Raw genomic sequence first — 17,458 nt, 5'->3', positions numbered from 1 at the left:
GTCCAACAGGTTTAATTGGAAGCACACTAGCTTTCGGAGCGTCGCTCCTTCATCAGGTGATAGTCACCTGATGAAGGAGTGACGCTCCAAAAGCTAATGTGCTTCCAATTAAACCTGTTGGACTATAGCCTGGTATTGTGTGATTTTTAACCCAGGTCAGGAGTGTGATGGAACACTCACCATTTGCCTGGCTGAGTGCAGCTCCAACTACTTTCATTAAACTCAACACCATCCACATCCCCCACCTCTGCCCTCAAACCCCACCCCTCCAACCGTAACAAGGACAGAACGCCCCTGGTACTCACCTTCCACCCTACAAACCTTCGCAAAAACCAAATCATCCACCGACATTTCTGCCACCTCCAAAAAGACCCCACCACCAGGGATATATTTCCCTCCCCACCTCTTTCCACCTTCCGCAAAGACCGTTCCCTCCGTGACTACCTGGTCAGGTCCACACCCCCCTACGACCCACCCTCCCATTCTGGCACTTTCCCCTGCCACTGCAGGAACTGTAAAACCTGTGCCCATACCTCCTCCCTCACCTCTATCCAAGGCCCTAAAGGAGCCTTCCACATCCATCAAAGTTTTACCTGCACATCCACTAATATCATTTATTGTATCCGTTGCTCCCGATGCGGTCTCCTCTACATTGGGGAGACTGGGCGCCTCCTAGCAGAGCGCTTTAGGGAACATCTCCAAGACACCCACACCAATCAACCAAACCGCCCCGTGGCCCAAAATTTCAACTCCCCCTCCCACTCTGCTGAGGACATGGAGGTCCTGGGCCTCCTTCACCGCCGCTCCCTCACCACCAGACGACTGGAGGAAGAACGCCTCATCTTCCGCCTCGGAACACTTCAACCCCAGGGCATCAATGTGGACTTCAACAGCTTCCTCATTTCCCCTTCCCCCACCTCATCCTAGTTTCAAACTTCCAGCTCAGCACTGTCTCCTTGACTTGTCTGGACTTGTCCGACCTGCCTATGTCCTTTTCCACCTATCCACTCCACCCTCTCCTCCTTGACCTATCACCTTCATCCCCTCCCCCACTCACCCATTGTACTCTATGCTACTTTCTCCCCACCCCCACCCTCCTCTAGCTTATCTCTCCATGCTTCAGGCTCACTGCCTTTATTCCTGATGAAGGGCTTTTGCCCGAAATGTCAATTTCGCTGCTCGTTGGATGCTGCCTGAACTGCTGTGCTCTTCCAGCACCACTAATCCAGTATTTGCTTTCCAGCATCTGCAGTCATTGTTTTTATACCATCCAAGACAAAGCAGCCCAGTAAACTTGCAACTCCTCTACCACTTCCAACAGTAGTGGAGTGTACCATTTACAAAATACACTGTAACAACACACCATAGATCCTTCAACAGAATTTTCTTAAATAATGTGCCACCACCTAGAATACAAAGACTGCATATGCATAGGGGTCATCACCATCTTCCAGTTCCCTGCGCCAAACATCCTGAATTGGAGCTGTGTCACCTTCACTGTTGCTGGGTCAACATTCTGAAACTGACTTCCTAACAACACTGTGGGTGCATCTAATCCCCAGTGGATATGTAGACAGCTCAAAACTACCTTCTCAATGACAGTTCAGGATGGGCAACATCCTCATCCTGTGAACAAGAAAACCTGGAGTTTTCCAATATATATAGCAGCTATTCTTTTAAAAACCTGCATTCCTGCAATGCTTCAGTGGTTTGATTGAAGTAGAGTTACACAGAACTTGAATATGCTATGTTCTGATACGAGTCTGTGGTTGAGATGCTGTAATCGACCTCAGAATTCCTAAGTTATAGGGGAGGAGATTTTGTGGAATTGGAGATCTGTAAGAAGAGAAAATGCATTTTAATATTTTGTACATTAACTATGAACAGATCATGTATTAAATTGGTTTAGTGCACATTGTGCATGATAGAATGGAGTTGCCCTGAAATTTGTGGTAGTTGCATAACTTGGGATTGATTTTACTGAACTGGGCTATGCAATATCTTCGACAAAGTTGCCCTACCAGAATGTTCCATATTTTGTTCTATAATCTCAATTTAATTTAAACATTGTTTGAAAAATTTTATCACTAAACACAGAGGAACCTCAATTATCCGGCATTCGATTACCTGAATCTTGGGTTATCCGAGCAACATCACAAGGTCCTGGTGCTTGGCTAAACTGTATTATTTGGCTTTCGATTATCTGAACAAAATACTCCCCATCCATGTCATTTGGATAATCGAAGTTCCTCTGTAAACTTTTATTTTTATTTGTTTTCTCTTAGAAAGAAGCTGGCCGTTGTAATTTAGTTAAATTGCTAAAATGGGAAGATTTTGATGAAGAAAAAGACTTAAAACCGGGTATTCTTCTTGACTATTTGTACAATGCTATTATATTTGCTGCTGGGAAAGGATTTCCGTGGCCCAGTGTGGCTCTGGCAGCACAATTTTCAGAGGAACTACTTTTCGAAACAGAAGGTAATACTGAAAAGAACGTTATTGTCATTTTTTTTTCTTGTACATTTAGCTCCAAGATACAACTGTTTAAGGGGCTGCCCTGATTAATGATTTAGAGACATAGGGCAATTGCTTCGGTTTTTAATATTCTAGTACATGACCCAGTGTATTGTAATCTAGGACTTGGCATTAATGCTAACTGTCATCCTATTGGAAATATGAAAGCATCATTCCTAGCTAAGAATGTGCAAACATGAGAGTCTAAATGATAATAAAAGACACTGGTTCATAAATATGTTTAAAATTCATATGAAGTTGTAGAGTTTGAAGTGAAAAACAAAAAGGCAGAATAATATTTAAATACGTTGGGAAATGTGCATGTACAAAAGGAACTTGGCATCTTTGTACACCAGTCAATGAAGGTAAACAGGCAGTCACAGCAGGTAACCTGGAATATAAATAGTGTATTGACCTTCGTTGCAAGAGGATTTAAGTTCAGAAGTAGAGATGCCTTACTATAAGGGGCCTTGGTAACACTGCACCTGAGGTATTAGGTGCAGTTTAGGCCTCTCTACCTGAGAAAGGATAACTTGCCATAGAAGTTATTTGTGCAGCAAAGGTTTACTAAGCTGAAACTGGAAATGGCAAGACTATCCTATGTAAAGATTTGTTGGATTGTATTCGCTAGAGCTTAGAAGAATGAGAGGAGATCTGATTGAAATATATGAAATTCTAAAAGGGCTGGACAGACTAAATGCTGGGGGATGCTTCCCCAGGTTGGGGAATCTGGAATCAGGGGTCACAGTCTCAGGAATTAGAGTAAGCTATTTAGATTGAGATGAAAATTCGTTTCTTCACTAAGAAGGTGGTCAACCAGAGGTTGTGAAGACAAGTCACGAGTATATTCAAAAAAGCAATTGATAATTTTTTCAGCTACTAATGACATCAATGGGTTAGAAAGAAAGGAGGAGTATGGCATTGAGATAGAGCATCAGCCATGATCATATTGAATGGCAGAGTAGGCTCAATGGGAAAAGGGCCTACTCCTGCTCCTAAGTTTCTATGTTTCTATATTGTTTCTCAACAGTTTTTAAAATTAGTTTAAAGATGCAACCAGTTTCAGGTTTCTTAATGCTTTAAGTTTTGTATTTCCATTCCTTGACATTATAGCATTTTCTTTGCTCTACCTCCCATAATAGGTGTGCAGATTTTCATAAAGATCTTATTGCTGTACTGCTGTTTTATGCATTTTCTGCCAGATTAATTAGAAACTTAATTTGCATTGCAACTGATTGGCTCAAATTAAAGCTAATCACTAATGAATGGAGATCAGGGATGTCACCCTGAAGGTGCTGCGAAAGCTTCAAAGCAAGAAATACATGACAAATTGAAACATAATCTCCTGTGAGCATCTTACACTGTGAACATAATAAGAGAAAAGTCTAAGTGTGAGACATGTTTTATATTTTTCCTCATTTTAAGAATACACAAGGATGGGGATTAAAGTACAGTTGCAAGCATGATTTGTAAATGCTAGTTTGCTGAGGTACTCACATGTGCTAGTTTATGCAATAGTGTTCTGTGAAAGTCACAGTTGGAGAGCTATCCAGTAATCACCCTGAGTTGCAGATAAAGAATTCTTGCTCTGAGTATTAAAGGATTAAAGGGATTTCAGTTAACCTGCAAAGCAAAGAATCCAAAACCAACTGCTCAATTTATCAGACATGACACAGGGACTGATCTGTGTATCTTATAATTTTTATTTTTTGTTGGACTCACTTCTCATTTCTAATATCTATGTATATATGTTGTATTGGTATTTCTTCCTGCATTAAGTAACAACTAAACTTAGTCTTTTAACTCAACAAATCCCGGTAAAATTGGCTCATTTGAAAACATAGATTCATTTGGTTTGGGAGAAAGGTATCATCAAGTGAGGGATCAACTTCTCTGTAACTTTTCTTGCTGTTGAATGGGCCTTTGAAGCCCATATGCAACATTGGCTTCCAGAGCTGAAGCCATATATCATCAGAACGATTGATGTATGTGGATTGTGCAGCTTTAAGGAAGTGTTAGAGGGGATCCTTTTTGATTAACCTTGTGATGAATAACCGTAGAAGGTTTGATTTCAGTAGGGCCTTTGATAAAGTTCCACGTGGTCGACTGCTTTAGGAGGTTAGATCGCATGCAATCCAGGGGGAGCTGGCATATTGGATACATGATTGGCCTGATGATAGGAACCAGAGGGTAAAAGTGAAAGGATGCTTATCAGACTGGAGGCATGTGGCTAATGGAGTGTCTCAGAGGTCAGTGTTGGGCCCATTGCTGTTTGTTATCTATATTAATGATTTGGATGAGAATATACAAGGCATGATTAGTAAGTCTGCTCAATGGTTTGAGTTATGGGGAGAGGTTGGACAAGCTAGGACTTTTTTCTTTAGAGTATAGGAAACTGAGAGGGGAACCTTATAGAAGTGTATAAGATCATGAGAGGCATGGATAGGGTGAATGCACTCAATCTTTTCCCCAGGGTTGAGGAATTGAGGACTAGAGGGTATTGGTTTAAGGTTAGAGGGGAAAGAATAAAAGGAACCTGGAGGGGTGGGGGGAAGCTTTTGTTTTTAACACAGAGGGTGGTACGCACATGGAATGAGCTGTCAGTGGAACTGGTTGAGATGGATACATTAACAACATTTAAAAGATGTTTGGACAAATACATGGATAAAGAAAGGTTTAAAAGGATATGGGCCAAGTGCAGGGAAATAAAGTCAGAGTCTATGGACATTTTGGTCAGCATGGACCAGTTTGGGCCAAAGGGCTTGTCTCTGTGCTGTAGGGCTATGACTCATTGACTCTTAGAGATGAATCAAGAATGGGTGCTGGGGGTAGGGGGAAGGTAGTGAGTGGTTGAGTTCCTCCCTCTTACCCTTGAGCTTCATAATTTAGGGTATCCCATCTGGAACCGTAATACATTCGGAATCTTGCCTGAGCACTGGTAATATAATGTATATTATAATCATATAATATAATGTTATATTATATAATATAATCATATAATGTATGAATGCAAGATTTTAATTATCTGCATGTGTGTAAATTATAAGTTCAAGTTTCTTGAAACAGCTTTTCAGCAAATGGCAAGTTCTAACAAATTAATATACCATAAATATTACCACAAATGTGTATGTTTGTATATTTTATATAATATCTAAGAACATGTCCTTTCTACAAACCCTTGCTAATGTATCATTATTTTACAAAATAAACTGTTTAGATTATATTAATTATAACTCAAAATATGGAGGTAAGAACTCTTTTTTAATTTTTTTTTCGGATACTCCTCTTAAAATTAAGGAAAGGCTGGCAACAAAATGCCTGTACTGATTAAAAATTTCAGAAATTAATTTTTGATTTTATATTTGGTTTTGGTTTAATTGTCAGAACATACCCTTATATCAACAGCAAGCTTAACTGAAGCACCCTATAATTCATATTATAACCTTCACATTGAAAAGCTGGATTAATTACCTTGGCAAAGTCTTCAGTCTCTGAGGGAAGCATTGTCCACATGGTGCACTTGCACTTGTTGCACTTGTTCTCTTGGCCCTTGGATATGCAATGACTTAAAAGTTATTTCTAACATGTTCTTGGCTGTTTCTGTCATTTCTAAAAAGAAAGTCAACATATCTGAATCAAATAAGTTTGGTCAGTTCTAGACTATCTGGATATATTGTAAAATATCTTAATTTTGATATGATAGACACCTGTTTTACAAACATTATGAATACATTTGGAAGAGTGAATTTTGGTAAACCAGTTCAAGAGAGGTGGGCTAAAAGCAGACATTAGATTTCTATTTAAATATGCAAAGGGACTAACACCCTTTTTAGGTATGGATAAAGGTTGCATATTTTTTGTCCTTGAGTAATGTGGTGATGGGCCACCTCCATCCAGATATGTGGACATACTTTCTGACTGCCATAAACTGGCTTTATCAGTTTGTGTGGCACCTCTAAAACACACTCAGTGAATCATTTTTCGTTACTGTTGCAAATATCTAGTTCATAGTTCATGAAAATGTTTTTTATTCATTTGCAAATTGTGGGTATTGCTGGCTGCCCAGCATTTATTTCCCATCCCTAGTTGCCCTTGAGAAGATGGTGACCTGCTTTCTTGTACCATTGCAGTCCACCTACTGTGGGTTGACCTGCGATGCCATTAGGGAGGGAATTCCAGGATTTTGATCCAGCAACAGTGAAGGAACACCAATATATTTCCATTGGAGGACAACGTAGAGCAGGTTACATTGTCATGAATTAGGGAAGTTCTCTGCTTTCAACTTATTTGGGTAGTTGCTGAGAAAGGTAGTCGCAGTTCGTAATCATATGGTTTAAAACTTTTAATAAAGTATTTTACATCATAGTTTTAAGTAAATAGTAGTGGTCATATTTACTACATCTTTATACATTAAAGTTTGTTTTTATCTGTATGACATAGTTCTATTGGTTAAAGCGAATGTATCTTTAAATATAATGATAGGTCGAATGGACTGGGCTTTTCTTCATTGGAGTTTAGATGACTGAGGGGGTGACTTGATTAAAGGATGTAAGGTCAGAAATTGTCTTAACAATGTGCACTTGGAAAGCATGTTTTTTTCTTGCTGGTCAGTCCAGAATTAGGGGGTACTCTTTTAAGATTAGGAATTGCCCTGTTCGGAGAGGGATGCAGAGAATTTTTCTCAAAAGATCGCATAACTTTGGAACTCTGCTTGAAAACGCGCTAGAAGTGGCATAATTGAATAGATTTTAAAGCAGAGAATGATAGCTTCTTGTTAGGCAAGGGTGTCAGGGTTATTGGAGTAAATGGAAATGCAGAATCTGAAGCACAAACAGATCAGTCATAATCTTACTGATGATTTGGAGGTGCTGGTGTTGGACTGGGCTGGGCAAAGTTAGAAGTCACACGGCACCAGGTTATAGTCCAACAGGTGTTTTTGAAATCACAAGCTTTCAGAGCACAGCCCTTTCATCGTGCAGTGAGAGAGAAGAGCACACAGACTCAGAGTTTATAGGCAGAGAGACCATAAGATCATGCAACTGGTATGAGTGAAGTGTCAGATAGTGAGTCTTTGCAGGTGACCAAGAGTGTTGGTCAGCGAGTAAAATGTCAACAGCTGAATAACTAGTGAAGGGATGACCTCTAATTTGATTAAGTGAGGCAGAGAGATAATTACAAACAATTAAAAATTAAGGATACAAACCAAATGACTGAAATAACATGGTAGGTATAAGAGTCGAGTGCCTAGGGTCTAACCAAAGTAGTTATTAATTCAACACTGTACAAACTAATTAAGGTAGAGAGATCATAACAATTTTTCAAAGTGGTGGTGTCAAAACCGGACAGTAAGGAAGATATTACAGATACACAATAGTGTGATGGGGTCACATGTAGTGCGACATAAGCCCAAGATCACCGTTGAAGGTAAGCATCCTCCGAGATGGACTTTGAGATACACAACAACACGGAATCTGACAGAGACTGACAGCCAAGTTCTGTATCCATGAAGACAGCCTCAACCGAGACTTGTTATCTGACACTCCACTCACTTCAGTTGTATGATCTTTTGATTTCTCTGCCTATAAAATGTGTCTCTGTGCTCTTCTGTCTCACTGCACCTGACGAATAGGCTGCGCTCCAAAAGGCTGTGTTTTTAAATAAACCTGTTGGAATATAACTGGGTGTCATGTGACTTCTGACTATGATCTTACTGAATAGCAGTGCCAGTTTGAGGGGCTGAATAACCACTTTTGCTCCTGGTTTGCATGCATATATGCTAATGGATCCTAATTGGATCACAATGTAATTTTGTCCAGTTTTTGATGTTCCACTTTAAGAAAATGTCAAGACCATGCAGAAGGTACAAAGGGAGGTGATAAGCTACTAATGCTGAAGAAAACACATAGGCTGATGCACTTTGATACATATTATTTTCATTTGAATATGTCTGTCCAAATTTTCAGTGTTCAATGCTTGCAATAAGAAATTCTAGAAGTGATACAATTAGTGGAACCGATGGAAGTCATTGATTTTTCATGACTGTTTCCACATATACTTCCATTATTGCTCATATTGGGTTTTTCCATCTCTTACATTTTCTACCTAAAAGCATCTAACCCTTCAATTCTTTGTAAGATAAAGGTCTTGTGGCATAGCATCTGAAACAGAAGCTTCAGATTCAAGTTGCGCTGCAATTTGATGGCCAAGGAAGGTACATTGATAATGTATCAACTTGTAAGTCCTTTCAGCTTATACCAGTGGCAGGTGGTAAGAATGGGAGAGATTAAAGAACAAGGAACATTACAACATAGGAACAGGCCCTTCGGCCCTTCAAGCCTGCGCTGATCCAGATCCTCCATCTAAACCTGTCGCATATTTTCTAAGGATCTGTATCCCTTTGCTCTCTGTCCATTCATGTATCTGTCTAGATACATTTTAAATGACGCTATCGTTCCCAGCCCTACCACCTCTCTTGGCAACACATTCCAGGCACCCACCACCCTCTGTGTGAAGAACTCTCCACGTATATCTCCCCTAAACTCTTCCCCTCTCACTTTGAACCTGTGACCCCTAATAACTGAGTCCTCCACCCTGGAAAAAATTTTCTTGCTATCCACCCTGTCTACACCTCTCATGATTTTGTAGGCCTCAATCAGGTCCCCCCCCTCAACAGCCTTCTTTCTGATGAAAATAATCCTAATCTACTCTACCTGTCTTCATAGCTAACCCCCTCCAAACCAGTCAACTTCCACAACCTCCTCTGCACCCTTTACAAAGCATCTTCATCCTTTTGGTAATGTGGCGACCAGAACTGTATGCAGTATTCCAAATGTGGCCAAACCAATGTCCTATACAACTGTAACATGACCTGCCAACCCTTGTAGTCAATACCCTGTCCGATGAAGGAAAGCATGCCGTAAGCCTTCTTGATCATTCTACTAACCTGTATTGCTACCTTCAGGGAACAATGAACTTGAACACCCAGATCTCTCTATACATCAATTTTCCCCAGAACTTTTCCATTTACTGTTTAGTTCGCTCTGGAATTGCAACTTCCAAAATGCATCACCTTGCATTTGTCTGGATTGAACTCCGTCTGCCATTTCTTTTTTTTTTAATATTGGATTACTTACTTACAGTGTGGAAACAGGCCCTTCGGCCCAACAAGTCCACACCGCCCCGCCGAAGCGCAACCCACCCATACATTTACATCTACCCCTTACCTAACACTATGGGCAATTTAGCATGGCCAATTCACCTGACCTGCACATCTTTGGACTGTGGGAGGAAACCGGAGCACCCGGAGGAAACCCACGCAGACACGGGGAGAACATGCAAACTCCACACAGAGAGTCGTCTGAGGTGGGAATTGAACCCGGGTCTCTGGCGCTGTGAGGCAGCAGTGCTAACCACTGTGCCACCGTGCTGCCCAACTCTCCAATCTATCTATATTCTGCTGTATTTTCTGACAGTCACCTTCACTATCTGCTACTCCACCAATCTTAGTGTCATCTGCAGACTTGCTATCGAGGCAACCTACACCCTCCTCCAAATCGTTTATGTATATCACAAACAACAGTGGTCCCAGCACGGATCCCTTTGGGCCATCATTGGTCACAGGTCTCCATTTTGAGAAACTCCCTTCCACTACTACTCTCTCCTGCTGCCCAACCAGTTCTCTATCCATTTAGCTAGAACACCCTGGACCCCATGCAACTTCATCTTCTTCATCAGCTTATCATGGGGAACCTTATCAAATGCCTTATTAAAGTCCATGTATATGACATCTACATCCCTTCCTTCATCAATCAACTTTGTCACCTCTTCAAAGAATTCTATTAGGTTTGTAGGGCATGACCTACCCTGCACAAAACCATGTACCTATCAATGATGAGCTGAAAATGTGTTGCTGGAAAAGCACAGCAGGTCAGGCAGCATCCAAGGAACAGGAGAATCGACATTTCGGGCATGAGCCCTTCAGGAATCAATGATGAGCCCATTTTCTTCTAAATGGGTATATATCCTATCCATACCTTCTCCAGTAGCTTCCCTACCACTGACGTCAGGCTCACAGATCTGTAATTACCTGGATTATTCCTGCTACCCTTCTTAAACAAGGGGACAACATTAGCAATTCTCCACATTTTCAAGGATGCTGCAAAGGTATCTGTTAAAGCCCCAGCTATTTCCTCTCTCAGTTCCCTCAGTGATCTGGGATAGATCCCAACGGGACCTGGGGATTTGTCCACCTAAATGCCTTTTAGAATACTCAACACTTCCTACTTCATTATGCCGACTTGACCTTGTGTAATCAAACATCTATCCCTAACCTCAACATCGGCCATGTCCCTCTCTTCTGTGAATACCGACGCAAAGTACTCATTAAGAATCCCACCCATTTTCTGTGACTCCATGCATATCTTTCCTGCTTTGTTCTTGAGTGGACCAACCCTTTCCCTAGTTACCCTTTTGCTCCTTATATGTGAATAAAAGGCTTTGGGATTTTCCTTAACCCTGCTCACTAAGGATATCTCATGACCCTTTAGCCCTCTTAATTCCTCATTTCAGATTGGTCCTACTTTCCCAATATTCTTCCAAAGCTTTGTCTGTCTTCAGTTGCCTAGACCTTATGTATGCATCATTTTTCCTTTTAGCTAGTCTCACAATTTCACCTGTCATCCATGGTTCCCTAATATTGCCACTTCTATCCCTCATATTCACAGGAACATATCTCTCTTCAACTCTAATCAACCTCTCTTTAAAAGTCTCCCACCTATCGAATGTGGATTTCTCTTCAAGCTGCTGCTCCCTATCTACATTCCGCAGTTCCTGCCAAATCTTGGTGTAGTTGGCCTTCCCCCAACTTAGCACTCTTCCTTTTGGGCCACTCTCGTTTTTGTCCATGAGTATTCTAAAACTTATGGGAATAATGATCGCTATTCCCAAAGTAATCCCCCACTGAAACTTCAACCACCTGGCCAGGTTCATTCGTGGTAAATCATGTGATGGAAATAAATTGGAACCTATCTCATTCACAATCCATAACTCCAGGTAGCAACATGGATGCAAGTGTATCTTGCCACAGCAACTCCAATTGTACATTTGACTGGATGGCCAGAATGGACCAGATTTACATCAATAAAATGTGGCTCAGCCCCAATTCTGACTGAGGTTGATTTGAGACTTTCCTCCATTCCTTACTCTGGTGTCTCTGTGGGCCACACCTGCCTTTGGCAGAGAACTTCAAAAGGTAAAAAAGTGATCTAATTTTCTTATTGTTTTACAACTCTTCCCTTGTTCAGAACTTGATACTGGATGGCAGGTATTTGGGTGGGAGGGAGGCAAATGGGGACTCTACTACTTTCCTACCTCTGCTCCATTGCCAGAAGTGCCATGAACACTCTTCTATCCCTCCTCCAATTGAGGCAATTAATGCTGACTTCAAGGACATCATTCCACCTCTGCTAGAATTTACTCAATGGCAAGTAAGGGACCTGTCATCCAGGAAACCTGAAGACTAAATCTAGTTAGGGCTACTTATGGGCTGGTTCTCAATTTCATGCACTCAGTGTTTGTTTAAGGGACTCAGCATTGAGAACAGACGGGCTGCTTAGAATCAGCTCCTCTGCCATCCTGATCTTGCTGCTAAACCCCCATTCAACCACTCTATTGCAGACCCCAGGCTGTGACCCCCCCCCCCCCCCCCAACCACCCCAACACCCCAGTAATACTTCTCTTTTGCCGTGGTCCATTCTCCACCCTGGTCTCCAGGAGAGTGCACTACTGGTAACAGTCAGTCACAGCCTGCTCATTGACACTGTCATTCGGTAGTTGAGAGTGTGGTGCTGGAAAAGCACAGCAGATCAGGCTGCATCCGAGAAATAAGAGAATCAACCGAGGATTCTGAAGAAGGGCTTATCCTGAAATATCAGTTTTCCAGCACCTCACTCTCGACTTTGATCTCCAGCATCTGCAGTCCTCACCTTCTCCCACTGTCATTCAGTAGTGTCGCTGAACCGGCTGGCAATTCTCAGTGAGTAGGACATCTGCCTATTGGATCTCTGATCCAAGGTAAACCCTGCCCCTGCTCAGTAAAATCCTATATTGGCTGCGAATGTAACAGGCCTTGCTGAAAAGAAGCAACATATTGCTCTCACCTGTTCTCCAGCCTATGGAGCAGGACTCCCATTTTCATCAATAAATACTGCTTTAAGTGTGTCATCCAACTCGGTTTCTTTAAATCATTTTATCGTCACTAAATTGACTCAATCACTTTCCCATCATTAGTCCAACTATATTTTACTGGAGGGAATATAAGACTCCAACTGTTGCCCATCTTATTCCAATTTTCTGACTTTTATTCTAATTATTTGTTTGACTTAATTTATAATGGTTTGCGTATTCCTGCATAATTAGGGTAAGAGTTATGCTCCTTAGTACACTTTGTCTTTAATTCTCTCTTCCTTTCACTATCCCTCCAGCCCGGCAGTAGCTCTTCACATTTGTCCCACCTTTCCATTCCTGACCATATACTGATTTGTTTTCTTTGTCATTGTGCTATCTTAGCTTTTTCCTATGTGTTTTAAGATTTGCTTGCTTTCTAACCTTACTGATTTAATTCCTTCCCCACTGCTTTATCTAACATGATAAAGTTCAAACATTTTCCCATGTCATATAATTTATCTTATAGCCTAGAAGTCTGAAGTCCTCCATTAAACCATGAAACTAGCCATATATTCATCTGTCTAATGTACTCACTCACAGCTAGCCCACAGAACAGCGCGAGTTCTAATTTTTACTCTAAAGTCTAAGTACTCAAGCTTCCTCAGCAAAACCGTCCATCTGTTTTATATCAGTAGTTGTAGCATAAACCAAAACTTCAGAGTATTCAGTTTCACATTTTCAAAATATTCACACACATTCATTTGTAGGTCTCTTACTTTATTACCTGCAAGGCAACAGATCACAGATGATTTCTTATCACACATTTACTGTTGAACCTTACTTGGTTCCATCTCCATCTATAATCATTCTGCATGGACTCAGAGCAGTACTCTTAGTTTCACTCCCCATATAACAGTCCTCACCTGAGTCATAGGTAGGTGCTGCATTCGTGTCAAACAACTCCAAATCTTGAGATCTATGTACTTCAAGAAGTGCCACCTCTCAAAGATGGAGTAGATGATGGACTTTTGAAATGTTGGTAAAATGTGACAAAACGTGGCTAAAGCTTAGTAACGGGTCAACAGTTTAGCTTTCACTGAGACCAGCAAAGTGGAGACTGGGGAATATTCGAGGATATTCTTATATCAGGTTCTGAAAGCGATAATGTTATAGACGAAATTAAACTCCATCTAGTCTGATGCCATCCAGTCTTGGATGGGGAATCCAGAGTTTAACTTGAGATTTTAATGAGGTCTGATGTGTCACTGTGGCACCTGACAGTCTTAGCATTTACATCATCATACGCCATTTGTGTCCCCCCTCCCCTTGGCCTGTGTCTAAAACGATCAACAAACTCTACTATATAATCCCATTTATCTGTACTTGGCCTACTATGCCCCTGCATTTAAGCACTCATCCAGATACTTCTTAAGTGTTGCATGAGTACTTGCCTCCACCACTCTCTCAGACAACACGTTTCATATATTTACCATGTTCTGGGTAAAAATAATTTTTCTCATATCTCCTTTAAACCACTTGTTCCTTACATTAAACCTATTTCATCTGGCCTTAGACATGTCTGCCATGGAGAAAACATTCTCATGATCTACTTCTATGCCTCTCATAATTTTATAAACCTCAATTGGATCCTTCCTGAGTATCCTGTGCTCCAGGGAAAACTAACCCAGCCTGTCCAGTCTCTCCTCATAATTGAGACTTCTCATCCAGGTAACATCCTGGTGAATCTCCTCTCTACCTTCTCCCATGCAATCTTGTCCTCCTGATAGTGTGCAATCAGAATTTCATACAGTATGTGTAACAATCCATCATGATTTGTACCTATTATTATCACACAATAACTTTATTGTTTTGTTAAAATAAGTGCCTCTTGTTAACACTCACCAATAGTTCATCCTCTACACCCTACTGCCCCATTCAAGAAGGAAGGGGTGGGGGTGGACAGAAGGTAGGAAACTCTAGAATCTAGAGTCTAGATCAACTAGCCTAACATCTATCGTTGGGAAAATGCGAGAGTCCATTACTAAGGAAGAAATAACAGTCCGTTTAGAAAAGCTTACCACAATCAAACAAGATTATTCAGGTGTTTTGAAAGTGAAATTATGTTTTGCAGAGGTCTCTGAAAATATAACTAGCAGAGTTGATAAAGGCAGCTGCAGTGTTTGGATTTTCAGAAGGCATTTGATAATGCACCATACAACAGGTCATTCCACATGGAGTACTGTCTTAATTCCATCATAACATCTTAATTCCAGGAATGAGTCTCTTGAATCTCTTTTGCATCCTTACAATGCCATATATCCTTTTCTTCAATGCAGGATTGAAAACTGTACATAGTATTCCAAGTGCTGCCATAGTAACACTCTGTACTGTTGTAACAGAATTTCCTATTCTTAAATTGCTAAAAAATAAATTAATTTTGTAATTTTCAAGTTTCTGTTAACATTTTGATTTTTTCCTACAGTACCCTATCTGGGTTTGTCTAAATCTTTCTTGTTTATTTAAAAAAGTAAAAAAGAAAAATAGTGGCAGCAAGCAACCATTAACTAGTACTACTTGGTTCTACAGGACTTATATGTTGATTGTAGTGAATTTGTTACTTAAGTGCCTCAAGGTAACAAGTGAAAAATCCATCCAACTCGGTTGAAAACACTTTTAGAAGATTAATGAATTTACCATTTTAAATATAAACGGTTTTACAAATACTCAAGACAATCAGTCAGTACATGTAGGCACTTGAACAAACAAGCAGAGCAGAACTTGAGGAAGAAACAGCAGGGTAAAGTTAAAAATCACGCAACACCAGGTTATAGTCCAACACGTTTATTTGGAAGCACTAGCTTTCAAAGCACTGCTCCTTCATCAGGTGGTTATGGAGAATAAGATTTTAAGACACAGAATTTATAGCAAAAGTTTACAGTGTAATGTAACTGAAATTATATATTGAAAAAGACCTGGATTGTTTGTTAAGTCTCTCATCTTTTAGAATGACCATGTTGGTTTCAGTTCTTTCATATGTAAATCGCAAAATGTTTTTTAAAAATTACATTCTCAACTGAACTTTAACAATTGGTGTCATGTCAGCCCAGATAATGTATCAAAAGTGTGAGTTTCCCTGTGTGAGGCTGCCTGTCCCACAATGGTCAAATTAAAAAACAGATTTACAGAATCTTACATGGATTCATGCAGTTTTTGAGCAAGGTAAAATGTAATTCTGCAAGTACAAATTCACCCCACAAACTTATTTGTGTATGTGTGCGTGTTGTGTGTGCATGTGAGTGTGTGTGTGTGCGTGCGCGCATGTAGGGGGGTAGGTTATGACTGTGAGAGATTGTGCGTATGTTTGTAAGTGTGAGTGTAAAGAGGTGTAAGATGGTGAGAGAGTGTGTGTGGGAGTGTATGTGTGAGTGTATGAGAGAGGGTCGGCGTGAGTATGTGTGTCTGTAGGAGAGTGTATGTGTAGGAGTGTGTGTGTGTGTCTGTGTGTGTATCTGTCTGTCTGTGTGTGTTCGGCTGTCTGCGTGTGTCTGTCTGTGTGTGTATATAGTGCCATGGGGTGCCCTGTAGTGTGACATGAACCCAAGGTCCTGGTTGAGGCCATCCCCATGGGTACCGAATTTCGCTATCAACCTCTGCTCCGCCATTTGCTCGGCACCGACGAAAAGTGATTGAGCAGAGGCTGATAGCCAAGTTCGGTACCCCTGAGGATGGCATCAACCAGGACCTTGGGTTCATGTCACACTACAGGTGACCCCATTGTACTATACACACACAGAGACAGACACACACACAGACAGACACACACACACTCACTTCTACACTCACACACATTCCTATACACACACTCTCCTACAGACGCACATACTAACGCATACCCTCTCTCATATGCTCACACATACACTCCCACACACATTCATTCACTCACAGACTTATACCCCTTTATACTCACACATACACACACTCTCACAGACACTCATAACTGCCCCCCAACCCCCCCCCCCCCCCCCCCCCCCCCCCCCCACACACACTCATATGCACACATACTCATATAAGTTTGTGGGGTGAATTTGTATAAGCAGAATTACATTTTACCTTGCTCAAAAACTGCATGAATCCATGTAAGATTCTGTAAATCCGTTTTTTAGACAAGAATCAGTCTGACCATTGTGGCACAGGCAGCCTCACACAGGGAAACTCACACTTTTAATACATTATCTGAGCTGACATGACAGCAGTTGTTAAAGTTCACTTGAGAATGTAACTTCTTAAAAAGGTTTTGTGATTTACGTATGAAAGAACTGAAATCAACATGGTAATTCTAAAAGATGACAGACTTAACAAACAATCCAGGTCTTTTTCAGTATATAATTTCAGTTACATCACACTGTAAATTCTGTGTCTTACAGTCTATTCTCCACAACCACCTGATGAAGGAGCAGCGCTCCAAAAATTAGTGCTTCCAAATAAACCTGTTGGACTATAGCCTGGTATTATGTGATTTTTAACTTTGTACACCCCAGACTAACACCAGCGTCTCCAAATCAGGGCAAAGTAGAGTTCCAGATTAAAATTTTTATCTCAAAGCTGATAGGAAGACATTGTAGGCTAGTAGGAGTGTAAAATATCTAGTCACAGTTGGTGGTTACAGAGTCCTTAGAAAAGTAAGATCTGTAGGAGCAGTTGCAAATGAACCTGGGCTGAGAAACGAGAGTTTTGGAGTGCCACGAATAAAATTAAGAATCCTGTGAGCAAGAGAAGAAAA

The 17,458-nt window shown here is 40.9% G+C and overlaps 1 protein-coding gene across 1 annotated transcript in view; it reads left to right on the top strand.

Moving 5' to 3' along the window:
* Positions 1 to 17,458, top strand: part of c3h8orf74 (chromosome 3 C8orf74 homolog) — a 36,688-nt gene that overhangs the window by 9,774 nt on the left and 9,456 nt on the right. The window contains exon 2 of the mRNA XM_072549048.1: positions 2,286 to 2,478. Coding sequence (XP_072405149.1) covers positions 2,286 to 2,478 — 193 coding nt within the window. The remainder of the gene's footprint in view (positions 1 to 2,285; positions 2,479 to 17,458) is intronic.

This window comes from Chiloscyllium punctatum, chromosome 3 (assembly GCF_047496795.1).
Source record: "Chiloscyllium punctatum isolate Juve2018m chromosome 3, sChiPun1.3, whole genome shotgun sequence".
NCBI classification, from domain to species: Eukaryota; Metazoa; Chordata; class Chondrichthyes; order Orectolobiformes; family Hemiscylliidae; genus Chiloscyllium; species Chiloscyllium punctatum.
The sequence above is the reverse complement of the archived record's forward strand: the minus strand, read 5'-3'. Positions and strand labels throughout refer to the sequence as shown.